The sequence below is a fragment of the Indicator indicator genome, chromosome 33 (genome assembly GCF_027791375.1).
Source record: "Indicator indicator isolate 239-I01 chromosome 33, UM_Iind_1.1, whole genome shotgun sequence".
Lineage (NCBI taxonomy): Eukaryota > Metazoa > Chordata > Aves > Piciformes > Indicatoridae > Indicator > Indicator indicator.
Genome location: NC_072042.1, coordinates 6749228 through 6763543, shown reverse-complemented (window position 1 = coordinate 6763543; position 14316 = coordinate 6749228). Strand labels below are relative to the sequence as shown.

The window sequence follows — 14316 nt, the reverse complement described above, 5'->3', positions numbered from 1 at the left end:
TTGTTGGTGGTTTGGATTTTGTTTGTTTTTTTTTTTTTTTGTTTTGTTGTTGTTGTTGTTGTTTTTTTCTTTTTTCCCCAAACTCACTGTAAACGACAGCAACTTTGGTTAAAATAAAAAAAGAAAAGTAATTTAAAAAAGAAAAAAAAAAGTCTTCTATGTAGACAGAACTTTTGTCTCCTTTAATAAGGGATTCAGGACAAATCGGAAGGGCAAAGGGGAAAAGGGGTTGGGGGGAAGGGGAAGTGGGGCCACATCTTGCCCCCCGAGGGGAGAAGCAGGACAGCGCAGGGCAGACAGTGGATTCTGAGGTGGTTTTGCATAAATAAAGGGCAACAGTCAGTTCCTAAGGGCTCCACTCACGCACACGCACACGGGGGCTGGGATCCCACAGCTGTCATGACTGGCCAACCAGAAACAGTACGTCACAGATCACTTGTGAAACCAAGGAGTTCATCAGGGGCGACACCGAGATGTCCAACAGCCGCGACTCGTACAAGGTGAACTCCGAGTGGTTCTCGTCCACCTTGGCCAGGGCCAGCAGCGCCCGGGCGGCTCTGCGCATCATGTCCACGCTGGTCGACTCGAAGGGAGGGCTCTGCATGTGCAGCAGGCTGGCCTGGCTCTGCTGGAACTGCGTGGCTGCCAGGCTGTCCTCCAGGAAGCCCAGCAGGTTGCCAATGCTGCCCTTCTGCACGGCGATGGCTCTGGCCGCCAGGCTGTCCCCCTGTGCCAGGTTGGCCAGCAGCACCACGGCCATCTCCCGGCACACAGGGTTCTTTCTGTCACTGAGGAACCGCACCAGGGTGCTGTACAGCTTCTCCAGGCGGCTGAAGGGGGGGGTGGCCAGGATCAGATCCACATTGTTGTCCTGGATGCTGAGTTTGCTGAGCGTTTCCAAAACCAGTCTCTGAGGGGAGAGGACCGCGTTGGGCCCCAGCGTTGGAAAGGGATCCTGGGCCTCCGCAGATGGACACACTGCCCAGTGGAGGAGTCCATCCAGGATAGGCAAACAGATGCTTTCCGGGTAGGGGGAGAGGTCCAGCTGGCCAGAAATGTTGGCCAAGGTGACCAGCGTGTTCTCACGCAGCATCTCCAAGCAGTCCCACCACCACTCCACCTTGTTGCAGCTCACCCCTTGGTCCTGCTCCTCCTCCTTCTCGTATGTCAGGGGCGCCTGCTTGCGCTCTGGGTGCTTGTGGTGTAAGAGGATCAACTTCCCCAGGATCAGCAGCAGCCCAGGGTGTTTGGACATCTCAAAGTCATTGCCCGGCACAAACGACAAACTCCTGATGATGTTGGAGACGCAGATGCAGCGCTTTGCCAGGGAGTCCTGCCAGTCCAGGAGGGTGCAGAGGGGAGTCTCATCCTTACTGTGAGGCTCATCCTCCAGAATTTTGATGTTTCTGTGGCTCTGGGCTGGGCTAATGCCAAAGGGAAACTTGCTGCTTTCCTTTGCCGCTTCCAAGGGTTTGACCTCTTCCTCCTCCCCAGCCAGGGCGCCTGGGCGTGCCGACAGCATGTCGTCCATGGTGGCAGTGATCCTCTTCTCCAAGGAGCTGTCGGAGGGAGGAGTCTCTCCTTCCCTAGTGCTGGGGTTGCTGTCAGCTGCTGACCGTTTCCTCAGGCCCGAGGGGCAGGAAGCTCTTTTGTGAGTCCCAGGCAGCTCTGCCTTGCTCTCAAAGTGTGTTTGGATGTGCTCGGTGGTGTCGCCGCCGCCAATCCGCCAGTGCAGGAGGCCACTCTCGAACTCCTGCACCCGCCCCAGCTTGTCTGAGTAGTCCACCACAAAGGGGTCGTTCTTCTGCACCACCTTCACTGGCAGCTTGTCAAACTTGCTCACCAGTTTCTCCTCGCTGCTCTCCAGAGGTACTTTGTCCTTGCTTGCAAACGCGGCCTCCTCCTCTTCCTCATCCTCCTCCTCATCCTCCTCCTCGCAGTTCAGGCTCCGTGGTTCATCCTCCTCCTCCTCCCCTTCTTCATGAGAGGAAGCTGAAGATTTGCAGAACCTTTCAGGATCTAATAGTGTTCTTTGCCCTGGGTCTCCCACCTCATATTCCTTCAGGATTCCAAAGATCTCGATCAGGCAGCGCCGGAAATACTCCACCAAGAGTTCCAGCAAGCCTGGGAGCTACGAGGGAGGAGAAAAACAGAAGGGGAAGGAAGGAAGGGAACAGTGATCAGAAACCAACTTTAGGCCAAGGCTGGGAAAGCAGAGCATGATAAAGGGCTAAGAATTTAAGCAGTGCTGTTAATCAGTGGATTCTTAACACTGTTAATTGGCTGTTTGCAGAAGAGAGCTTTCCACCCTCTGAGAGCAGGAACCAAGCCAAGCCCAGATGCTGGCTGGCAGTGCCCAGAGCAGCCCCAGACCTGTGCAAACACACAGGGAGGGGAAGGACAGCACTCAGCAAAACAGCCTTTACATCACTGCTGAGCAGCTTTTACAACAGTCATGGAGGCAAAGGCTGACCCTCAGGATGGGCACCCCTGAGGGCAGAGCCAGGGGTGAAGGCAAACCATCAACACCCAAAGCCACCAGCAGCCTCCAGCCTTTCACTATCGCTGCAGACTCCTTTGTGGCCTTCCTACCATCACTTCCTCTGCTCCAGAGGCACCACAGAGAGAACACACAGGCCTGAGCCCCAACAAATGTATCAGGCCAGTGAGTAAGCAGCACAGGGACCCAGTCCCCAGGTTCTCTTCTTGGTGTGCTCCACAGGGATGCTGAGGAGCCTGACCCCACAAGGCCATGAGCTGCTTGGTGCTCTCTTGCTGACAGAAACCTTACAGAAGGAGCACTGCAGAGACCTGCAGCAGGAAGCATCTGCCCCCACCTGGCTGAGGTTGAAGGTCATGATGCTGTTGTCATCATAGAGCAGGATGTTTATGGTATCTAAGGCCCACGTGCTTTCAGCCAGCAGCCCGGACTTCAGAGACATCATCACTCTCCAGGCTTCAGGAGTTCCTGTAACACAAACACCAGAGATTCCCAGCTCCTGCACTTGGAAAACAAGACAGGAGACTTGGCACTGCTTTTTGTACCCAGGAAGAGCAGAGGTGATGCACAGAGTTGAAGTCCCAGAAACCTCTCCCCAGACAATGCCAAAATGCTGTCGGAAACCACAGCTAAGCTGCAAACACCTGGAACAAGTTGCCCAGGGAGGCTGTGGAGGCCTCCTCCCTGGAGGTGTTCAAGGCCAGGCTGGATAAGGCCTTAAGCAACCTGAGCTGGTGGGAGGTGTCCCTGCCCGTGGCAGGGGGTTGGAACTGGATGAGCTTTAAGCTCCCTTCCAACCCAACCCACTCCATGGATCTATGAAAACACAACTCAAAGCCAAGCAGAACCCTTCCACCTGGCAGCACTGAGGCAGGACCCATCCCCTGGGCAGGCACAAGCAGAGCAGCAGAGGAACTTCCTCTTACCAATATCTTTTGCTGTCAGCCTTCTCCTCTGCTTCAGCACAGGTTGTGTTGCTTCCACAGAGCCCGGCGGGAAGGTGATGTCTCGCCGGATCATGGGAGGCTGGACAGCTGCTGGTGTGATGTGGGAGGCAGGGACTGGGGGCCCTGCCTTCTGCATCTTCATCCCCGAGTGCAGGAAGGGAGATTTGCTGGGAGAAGTGCGGTTCTCCAGAGGTCTGGGCAGAGGTGCTGGGCTGGATACCTGAGGAATGTGATTCTGCATGCTGGAGGGCGTCTGGTAGTTAGACTGGGGGGGCCTCGTCATGGGGGGCACGGGGGCAGAGGGGCCGTAGGGAGGCTGCCGGTTGCCATGGGCGGGCCACGGCCCCTCGTGGTTGACCCTCTGCTCCGAGTGCAGGATCTCCTCCGTCCGACTCACTCCGTGGTACGCAGGCCCCTGGGGCGCGGCGCCGGCACCCTGCCGGTTCGGGTAGCTGTAGCCCATCTCGCCGCGGCCCTGCCACATGGCTCCCTGCTGGGGGCCGTCCGGGGCGGGCTGCATCGGACCCCCCAGCATCTGCGGCGGGAGGCTCTGCTGCGCGCCCGAGCCCGGTGGGGCCGAGACCCTGTCCCTGCCGAACTGGAAGGGGAACTGGCCCTGGGGCGCGGCGGAGCGGCGCTCGGCGGCAGGGTAGGCGCTGCCGTACTGGTTGTACAGGTCCGGCTGCGGCGCCGGCTGCGCGCCCGGCTGCTGGCTCTGCTGCTGGCTCTGCGCTGCGGGCAGCGGCTGCGGCGCCTGCCCCTGCCCGGCGCTGTAGGGGACGCTGTACAGGTCCCCTTCGTGCCGCTTGGCCGGCGGCCCGTAGCTGCCGTCCATCGGCCGCTTGTAGTTCTGCAGGGAAACAAAGCCAGGGGCGGCGTCAGGTTACCCGCGGGAGAGCTCAGCACCCCGCGCCGGCACAGGAAGGGTGGCCAGGAAGAGGGAGGCTCCCTTTGCACAGGGAGTCCCATGGAGAACACATGGGGGGGACGGGGCCAAGGTTCTGCTGGGGGGATTCCTGTTGGGCTCCAGGGGAAAGTGTTTCCCCATGAGCACAGTCAGACATTGGAATCATCTCCAAGGGGCAGCAGTGGAGTCCCCTGCATTGGGCAGTTTAAGCCTCAGCTGGACAGGCTGCTGGGGCAGCTCATTGCAGCTCCACCATCAGGAGCCGATCATCCTTGGGGTCCCTTCCAGCCTGGCATTCTGTGATCATCTACTGGGAAACCAGGAACCCAAACCTCAGCAAGCAGTTACTCAGTACCAGGGGACATGCCCCACAGCACGGCCTGCAAGAGGCTGAGCCCTCCTCTCCTCCTTAGCCATGTCCAACCCGACCTGGAGCAGCCTTTCCCTTTCACAAGGCAAGGCCAACTCCTTGTGGCTGGCTGGCTGCTTTCCTTGTGGATTCCACAAGGATGCCTCGAGGGCTGAAATCTGCCCACAGAAAGGACTTGCCTGTAGAAAGGCTCAGCTCTGCATTCACCACAAACCAAGCTGTGCACAGGTTTGTGTTTCTTTCACATCCAGGAATTTTATCAGACCCTACTTCTCTGAGGCTTTCCCCAAAACAGAAGCTTCTGCTGAAGCATTAAACAGGATAAACCTGAACACTGTTGTGACTCCTGCTGCTTCTGCAGGCTGCAGAGTCTGAAACCTGCACATCACTGAAAGGACCAAGAACTGTTCTCCCCCCTACATCTTTTAAGTGCAAATGGAGAGAATAGTCAATTGCTGAAACAAAATTAAAACCCAAGCCCTCTCTTGCCTCCAAGGGTCCAGGCTCTGGCTGCTCCACACTCTACTCAGAAGCTCCAGGGTCATGACTGGCTTCAGATGGAGCTCTAGGGCTTCAAAGATGACAAGAACCAGAGTAACTGGAACTCCTGGCTCAGTGCCCCATGGCTCTAGTTGCAGAGCCAAACTGCAGAGCAGTTGGAATTATTGTTAGCACAGCCTGGTGAGTGCCCTCTCTATGCTCTCCTAAACCAGAGAACTCAAAATCATCAGGAAAACCTTCTGGGCCCTGGCACTGACACAGAGAGCAAGTCAGATATGAGGATTATGGACAGAGCTGGGTGTTCATTCCAACTCTCCTGGAACAAACCTGGGGTTTGAGAACAGCGAGGAGGAGGCAGGGGCAGGGAAGGAGCCTTTGTCTGCAGCTCCCCAGAGCCACCAAGGACCCACCCCAACCAAACTCATCTGATCACTTGTTACAGGAATGTGATGGCCTTCAGAATGTTCCAGAGGGGCAGAGAAGCCCAAGAAAGCTTCTTGATCTCCTGCTGCCTGGACAGGGCACCTGTGTCTCCAAGCTACACAACCTCCCTTCCAGGACAATGCTGGGAGCACTAAAACTTACCCAAACTATCTGGAAACTGGGGGAAAAAGCCTCCTGGATAAGCTCCTTCATTCTACACATGGATAAATACACAGCCCAAGGTTTCCATCCTCCTCTTTTCATGGATTTCAGAGATAAAGCTCTGCTTTGTCCATCAAACCAGCCCCCTTCTGATCCTTTACCTGCTGCTGCTGTTGGTACATGGTAGTTTGCTGGCTAGGGAAGGGGCTGCCCGAGGATGTGCCTTGAGTGGAGAATTGATTGCCATAGGAATCATGTCTGGAGAAGAAACATAAGCATTACTGATCTGCTCAGGTGCAAGCTTCACTTTCCCAAGTCTTGTAGTGGGAAGAGCTGTTTGTGACAAGAGCCTGCACAGACCTTTGCTGCTGCTGCTGCTGTGGGTAGCGGCTGGGGGAGTACATCCCTGACTCCGGGGTGGAAGGCAGGAGGTTGGGCTGCGGAGTGCCAGCTGCCAAGTTGCCCTCAGGTCCCATGCCAGGCTCCGTCCTGCATGGAGATGGAGACAAAACCCCCAACACGTTCATGTAAATCCACTCTTGCTCCTCACATGGGAAAGGCTGATGCCAGCAGGGAGGAAAAGTCCTCAGCTCACCAGCCAAGCCAGTCAGGGTCTCAGCAGCACCTACCTCACTCTGTCGTAAGGACCTCCATAGGAGTAGTGTTGCCGCTGCCCCATGGCCATGTTGCCCATCCCTGGGCCTGCAGCACGGTTGTAAGGGTCACCCATAGCACTGTTGGGGCCCTGCCCTGAGGACATGAAGGGATCGCTTCCTGGAGCTGAAATGTTGAGAAGAGCAGCAGTCAGGGGGTCTGCCCCTGCCCCAGAAAGCTCTGTCCCATGTCCTGGGGCTCCTACACCACATCCCAGCGTACAGCCAGGCACAGGGCTCAGTCGTGGAGCAGAGCAGGGGCAGGAAGAGAGCAGGACTGCCTCACCTTTCCTCATACTGCTGTAGGGATCTTTATTTGGCTCGTAGGACATGCGACTCATCATGTCAGAGGTATTCATGCTGGGCTGGTACCCTGGGTTTGGAGTCATGGAGTTCCGCTTCTGGAACGTGGGATCACTGCCATCTGCGAAGGCATCCTGAAGGCCAACCGAGTTACTCCTGATGCAAAAACCCCACAGACACAGGATTAGAGAGCTCCACAGGGCTCCTCAGGATGCTTTCCCCACACATTCCCTCCTTTCGGGTGTTGCTACTCCCTGGAAGAACCAAAGAGCTGCCCCCAGATCCAATCCTCGGATCCCAGCCCCAGGGCAGTGATCATTCACACACTGCTGTGAGCCTTCTTAACAGGAGCAAAGCCATGGAGCTCCACCAAAACAGCACTCAAGCCTCCAGCCATCCGTGGTAGTGACCTCCAAGCTCACTGCCTGTACCCAGCAGGGTGGCAGAGGGTGCAGTGCTCTCATACCTGATGCCTGGCAAAGGAGGCATCTGACTGTGTGGCGTAGATGCAGGAGTTGGTGGCTTCAAGTCTCCTCCTTCTGCCATGGAGCTGCTGGTGGACTGAGGTGTCTGAGGGCCCTGCATCGAGCCTGAACCCGCTGCAAGAACAGAAATGTGGTATGAGCAGCTCTGCACCCTGCAACAACCTCCCAAAACACCAGCCTCAAGAAAAACCAAAGCAGAGTCCTTCAAGAAGACAGATGAAATAGGGCAGGAAAAGTAGAAGGAACTCAACAGTCCAAGGACACCCTGGGCCAGACTTCCCAGAAGAACCATGAACAGTGACCTGAAGCTGAGAGGACACCTTCACTTCTATCACAATTTCATTCTCAACCACGTTTTGGTTTACCCACTGGGCCACCACTGTGGTCTGTGTGGTGCTGGCCAAGCCACCCTGCTTCAGAGGCTGATGTTCTGGAGTGCACCACGTGGCTGCTGGTGCTTTGTGCCAAGGGACATCTTCACTTCCTACCCAGGGAGAAGGTAGCTTTGAGCCCTCTCCTGGAAGTCTCTCAGTCTCTCTAGTGATGACAGCTGCAGGATGTCAGCTGAAGTCACTCTGAACAAGACTCCTTTGTCTACGCTGTCCTTCCGGAGGGGTTAACTCATGCAGGTTAATTCAAGCACCACTCCTAAGGATTCCTGGAACAGGGAATGCCGGAGCTGCCGGATCCCTCACTGAAGACAAAACCTGTCCAGCAAGTTCCTGGCTCTGCAGGGGGGTTGCTTTCTGCTGCAGGAGGCTTTCATCACAACTCCCAGGCTGTCATGTGCCAGCCAGCTGTGCCGGCAGCAGCAGCTCCGGCACTCTGCCCCTGGATCCCGGTGACAGCCTCAGCTCCTGGCTTCATCTCCTCCTCACAGCCAGCAAGAGCTGAACTCTTAATTAATGTTTCCATTAGTTACCAGCCCCAGCACCCGATGATATCCCTCAGCTTCAGCCCTGCTGCTTGATGACTCATTTCAGCTATTCATTAAAATCCTCCGAGGTCAGGTTCAGGGCATGTTTGTTTACACCCCACCTTCCTGGCACCCTGTCCTCCTTCTCCAGGACTCCCTCCCAGCCCGGGGAGGTCTCTGGAGAAGGCAGGGCTGAGCAGAGCCCAGCAGGGAGTTTCATTCATGGGCCCTCCCCGCGGCTCTGCTTCCCTCCCCAGCTCCCCTCGCTTCCCCCAGGAATTCTCCACACGCCTCTGTCCCTGCCTGGTGCTGGCAGGAAGAGGCCTGGAGACGTTCCCCGCGTGGCTGCCATTTGGTGTTTGTCCCCACCCCCTGCCGTCACTCCCACTCAAAGTTACACACACTTGGAGCCAGGCCAGTTCCACGCTCTGGGAATCAGAATCCCATGGCAGGCTGCTTCCAGCTCCCCAGGGACAGGCTGCAGGTCGCCAGCAGGCACCCGAGGAGGACTGCCTGGTGCCCACGTGGCCATGCCCAGCCCACGCTGGCCAAAGCCTTTCTGTGCGCTGGCTTAGCCAAACTCAGACAGGAGCTCAGTCTAGTGCCACAGAAGTTAATTTCATCTTGCAGAACACAGCAAGGGTGAAGCTGCACTGGAACAGCTCAGATGTAGTTGTTTAAAGCACCACCACGTGGAGCTGCCAGCAGAACACCTGGGCTGAGAATGTCAGCTGAGGGCTTAGCCGGGCTGGGTCCACTGAGCCTGGTCCAAAGAGGGTTCATTATTCCACTCCTCAGGAGCTAGACAGAGCTGATGCCAGGTTTCAGAACCAAAAAAGCCTTTTTTGCAAGTATTACAGGAACTTCAAAGCAGGGAAAAGTTTTTGTTTCACCTACAGGAACAGGCTCCTGACCAGAAAAAGCAGCTGAAGGTTTAACTTGTAGGAAAAACTGGGAAACAAGCTGAAGGGACTGGCAAGTTCAGCAGCAATTCAAACACTGAGCTCGATGCAAACGAGACTCAAACCATCAGAGACTCTCTGAAGACTAAAGAGTGCAGCAAACAGGCTGAGCCTGGATGCTTTTGAATGCTTTCTCCTCTGGTTTTTGTTTAACAAATCTGAATTTGGCTAAATATTCAGGAACTGGAGCAGCCCACCGAGGCTCAGACAGAAATTCATTTGCAAGGGTCTCATCTCTATAGAGCATCCAACCTGTGACAGGCTCACAAGGCTCTCTGTGCACAGTCTCAGGAAGTCCTCAGTGTCCCCTGGTGAGAACAGAAAGGAGCAATTCCTGAGGAAGAGGAGTGCACCCCCACAGCAAGCACTTACTGCCAGAAGGCAGCACCTGCAGAGGCAACATGAGCACAACTTTTCCAGCAGGCTCCCAGTGCTGAGCAGGGACATCAAGGGCTGCTGCTGGGAGCATGCAGAGATCACCTTGCAGGGCTAACTCCAGACCCCTCTCTCCACCAGGTCCTCACATGGTCCTTGTGGATCAGTCAGCACTGGGCTGTGTGTAAATATTTTTATGTCTTTTTCTTAAGCTGAGTACAGAGGTGGGACACAAAAGTGAATTATCCCAGGAGGCTTTGACTCACTCCTGCTACCATCTTAGACTGGAAAGAAGGAAGATTTTGTGTTTTTTTGTTTTTTTTTTTTTTTTTTTTTTTACACTGAGGATGGTGAGACCCTGGCCCAGGCTGTCCACAGAGGTGGGAAATGCCTGAAACCATCCCAGGTCAGGTTGTCTGGGGCTCCAAGCTGCCTGCTCTGGTTGGGGATGTCCCTGCTGACTGCAGCTTGGTTGGTCTGGATGAGCTTGAGAGGTCCCTTCCAACCCAATCCATTCTATGACCATTTGCTGCCACATGACCTTGAGAGGTCCCCTCTAAGCCAAGCCATTCTCTGGTGATTCTTTGCCCATTCCCTGCCGTATCACAAAGGTATTTCGCCTGCACAACCAGGGAGGGCCTGCTTAGAAAGAGACACAGAGGGCTTTTTGCACATCTGGAACCAGTCTGATCCCATGGGGTCAGGTGAACAGTGCCAGAGATCTGCTGCTTCGGATTTTCTCTGCACGACTTCCCCAGCCTCTGAACTCACCTGGGGATGGAGGCTGGATCTTAGTCTGAGACTTCTTTGAATCAGCAGCTGCAAAGATATCTGGGGGGGGGTCTTCTCCCCTCTCAATCTTGCACTCAAAGGCATACAGACACTGGATGTACTGCTTCTTGAGCGAGCTGGCAGCGCTGCTGGACGTGCCCACGTTCAGGTTGGTGGCCAGCTCCCGCCACTTCTTGTTTTTGTTGACCTGCACACAACCAAAGCAGAGGCTCTGAACTCAAAACCTTCTCCAGCAAGTTAACACTTCCCAGCTAACAGAGAGCAGGCAGCAAGGGCTGAGCTGAGCAGAGCAGCAACAGCTGTGTTCAAACCCCCAAACTAGTGACCTCCCCTCCTCACCCAGAGGAACCTTTTCAAAAGGGGCAGACTGCAAACTGAATTAGACATGAGGGCAGCTGACAGCCAGGTGCAGAGACAAAGGGTCACCAACCTTTGCCCTGACCAAAGTAGGGAAAAGACCTCCTTGAATTGAGCCTCAGCACAGACTGTTCTCAGCCAGCCCTGTGGCTCACTTCAGGGATGCTGAGGTTTAGAACACAAAGTAAAGAAGCACAGCTGGAAGCCATGGCTGACACCTGGCCCCAAAGCCACCTTGCAGTTGTGCTGCCCATTGGCTTGTGACTGACTACAAACCTCCAGTGACCACACTTGGCTGCTGGACACCCACCTGAGTCAATCCTCCAATCTCCTTCACTGAGATGTAGAGCCTGTAAAGGTCCAAGGGCTTCCTGCCCACTGCTGGCAGGTTGGTCATGCCCATGGCCTTCTCCTCGGTGAAGGCCAGGTAACGATCCACCCAGAGCTTCCTCTCAGGCTCACCACCCAGTTCATAGAGTTTGGTGATCTTCTCATTGGTTGTAGTGGAGGAGCTGGACTTCTGGGAGAAGGAAAGAGAGATCAGGACTGAGCAGCACAGAAGCAGCTGCTTCATTTGTCAGGATTAGTCAGGAAAGAGCTCACAGTTCTGCTGCTCTCCTGAGGAGAGCTCAGTGCAAGGCCAGGCAAGCATCCTCTGACCAAGGGACCACACAGGCAGCTGCTGCTCAGGCAGTTCACACACTGCCTGGGTTTGGAGTTTTCAGGAAAGCTACAGAGACCAACCCAACCTCTAGGAGCCTTTGCAGAGAGCCATCTCTAAGGCAAGAGGGATTGAGGAATTCCTGAATGCAGGGGGAGGGCTGTGAAGTCTGAGCTTCACACACTAATTCCTACACGCCTGCCCCACCCAAGGCTGTGTGTAGACACAAGCCCTGTGCTCCTGCACCTTGCCTTGCTCCCCCCTTGTCTTTTGATGCACTGCCTGAGCACATTCTTCTGTCTTCCTCCAGCAGACACCCTTGGAGTAAAGGCAGAAATGGCTTTGGCTCTCCAAACTTACTTAAAAATTAACTCCTGAAGCAGAAGTGAACTTCAACATGAGCTTCCAGGTGAACCCCTACACCCAAGGCTCTGTTCATCAGTAGATGTGATAATCTTTCAACAGTCATTAAAAACATAACCCAAAACGTTTTACCTTTGACTTGGATTCAGCTTTTGGTGTCCCATCTGCCTTGTTGTTCATTTTAGCTGCAGGTGTCAATTTGACATCCCCCAGACCCATCATCTCAGGGCTTGCTGCCATCCCTAGGAAGGTCAAAGATCCTTTAGCACTGATCTTCAAGGCAGTACAATGAAATCCATGCAATGCCCAGCAGCCAGCAGTGCCTTACCTGCAGAGTTGTTGGCCATATTCCCACCCATGGGGTAGGGTGGGCCCTGGGGGTTTATCATCCCAGCCATACTGTTAATTCCCTGGCCATAAGGAGGTCCAGTGCCCATCATTCCCCCTTGGTTCATGTTGGGATAACCAGGAGGCCTAGAGAAGGCAAGGAACAGACAGGTGCTTACTCTAAACAACAGGCAGTGGCAAGATCTTGTCTTCCAAGGAAGGAAGTTTGTCAGGAGTAAGTGGAGCAGTGACTTTCTCCAGCTCACTCTGCCAGCAGAAGACCAACAATTGGGGGCTCTGTTAAAGTTTGGCTACCCCGAGCTTCAGTCACATCCTCAAAAGAAAAGGGGATGCAAATCATTGAGAGATGTTCAGTTCTGAAGTGTTTTCACCCCAAAAGAACTTCACCTGTGTTGCCTTCACAAGGAGGAACAGAGCTGCCACCACTGCAGCCCTGTGCACTCACAACTGGACCTGGCAGTGCTGCTGCCACACTTGAGGCTTTTTCTGCCTTTCCTTTTTGTTCCCCATACAAGCTGCATTATTTCAAACGCACCAGAAGACCTCCTCCACTACTGCCTCTCCTCAGAGGGACAGGGCTTAGACTCCTTCACTGGCATTTGGGAGCCTGCCCTCTTGCAGCCATGGCTAACATCAGAAGCAGATTGCAGAAGCAGCCCTGAAGCCAGGACCAAGAGCACCACGAGCAGACAACAGATCTGACAGCTTGACTGGGGCAACCCAACTTGGAAGCCAGCTCCTGGCTCTCATGGCATTCTTGTAGGCCACATACACCTACTCTGAAATGTGCAATAAAACCCCCAACCAACCACAGAAAAGAGCTGCAAAGTTCATTGCAGAACTCCAGCTGCTTTCCCACAGCTGCTCATCAAGGCCCTAAAAGGAAGAAGCTGCTCACACTGGGCCAGCAGTGCCTTGGTTGAGATGAATGCAGCTGGATGGCTGCTGGATTTATGGCTCCTACCACACAGGCAGAGTCTTTTAAGTCACTCATGCAACAAAGAGGAGCAGAAAGCAAAACTAACTGAAGAAATCTCAGATTTGAACAGATTTCATCTACAGACATTAAAACCTCCCCAAGTATGTCCCTAAAGCTGAGTCCCAGCAAGCTGCTTGTCTGAGCTCCTTAATGCTGAAATTGATGAGCAAGGCCCCACGAAGAGCAAACCCTCAAGGGGTCTGTTCAGCTGCACTCCAGGTTTGGGTTATTCCATGCACAGCCCTGAAGCCCAGGTGTGCCAGGAGGAGGGTGCTGGGCAGAGAGCAGGGCAGTGCTGCTCCTCACCTGTTCTGGATGGAGTTGGCAGCGGCGTGCATGGCAGCGGCAGCTGCCTCTTGTGCTTTGCGGTTCATGCCCCCGGGCGGGGGGCACATCCCTGTGCCCACCTGAGGTGGCATATTTGCCATGTTAGGTCCATAAGGCCTATTCCCCATGGTGGCATGGGTCATCCTCCCTGGAGGGAGCCCGCTGTAGGGTGGCACACCAGTCTGCCCATGCATCTGGCTCCCTGCTCCCATGGGGTTCATGCTTCCTCCCATCCCTGGGCTGGGGTAGTTGGCATTGGACATAGCATTGTAGTTTGGCTGCCTGGGATAACCTCCTGAGGAGATGAAAAGAGGGGAAAGACAACATCAGTCAACCAGTTAGTTTATGAATCACCATCAAAATCTTCTATCAGCAAATATTTAAAGATCCCTAACAGAGATGAGGGGGAGTGCTAACACCTCAATGAGGAGTCAAAGCACTTGGATATAAGCCACAAAAAATGTGTTTTGACACAGCCAAGCAACAACAATTCAAAAGCTGCCTGAAACTCTCCCCAAACCTCAACCAAGCATTGAGCTTGATGGTCAGGACAGAATGTGATAAACAAAACCCCAAACAACCCTCCTTTAACCCTTTCCAAAACTTACACCACTTACTCTTCCTCCTCTCCAAAGAGACCTGGCTGCTCTTACACTGGATGCATGACCTACATCCTTCTAAACCAGAAGGAAATCTACATTTGGATGTAGCCCTGAAAATACCACAGGTCATCAATCCAGGCTGGATGGGGCTTTAAGCAACCTGGTTTAGTGGGAGGTGTCCCTGCCCATGGCAGGAGGTTGGAACTAGATGATCTTCAAGGTCCTTTCCAACCCAACCCCTTCTGTGACTCCATGAATCTCAACAAGACCAAGGCCCAGCCCCTGAGGAGTGCACTGCTTTGTCTCACCCACACCTTAAGAGAGGACAAAGTAGAAGCTTAGCAAAGCCAAGATCTTACACTGGAGAGAGGCTCAATTCCCAC

General features: G+C 54.4%; 1 protein-coding gene across 2 annotated transcripts in view; it reads right to left on the bottom strand.

The window, feature by feature from the left end:
- Nucleotides 1-336: 336 nt before the first annotated feature.
- The window catches only part of ARID1A (AT-rich interaction domain 1A), a 57449-nt gene continuing 43469 nt past the window's right edge, over nucleotides 337-14316 (bottom strand). The window contains exons 8-20 of one of the 2 annotated variants that reach the window (XM_054395485.1): nucleotides 13311-13626; nucleotides 12006-12151; nucleotides 11810-11919; nucleotides 10964-11173; nucleotides 10276-10483; nucleotides 7233-7365; nucleotides 6750-6922; nucleotides 6440-6590; nucleotides 6171-6299; nucleotides 5972-6068; nucleotides 3427-4297; nucleotides 2838-2968; nucleotides 337-2131 (exon numbers count right to left, since the gene is read on the bottom strand). In XM_054395485.1, coding sequence (XP_054251460.1) covers nucleotides 398-2131; nucleotides 2838-2968; nucleotides 3427-4297; nucleotides 5972-6068; nucleotides 6171-6299; nucleotides 6440-6590; nucleotides 6750-6922; nucleotides 7233-7365; nucleotides 10276-10483; nucleotides 10964-11173; nucleotides 11810-11919; nucleotides 12006-12151; nucleotides 13311-13626 — 4409 coding nt within the window. In that variant the 3' untranslated portion in view covers nucleotides 337-397. The remainder of the gene's footprint in view (nucleotides 2132-2837; nucleotides 2969-3426; nucleotides 4298-5971; nucleotides 6069-6170; nucleotides 6300-6439; nucleotides 6591-6749; nucleotides 6923-7232; nucleotides 7366-10275; nucleotides 10484-10963; nucleotides 11174-11809; nucleotides 11920-12005; nucleotides 12152-13310; nucleotides 13627-14316) is intronic. The other variant, XM_054395487.1, reaches the window with a different exon arrangement.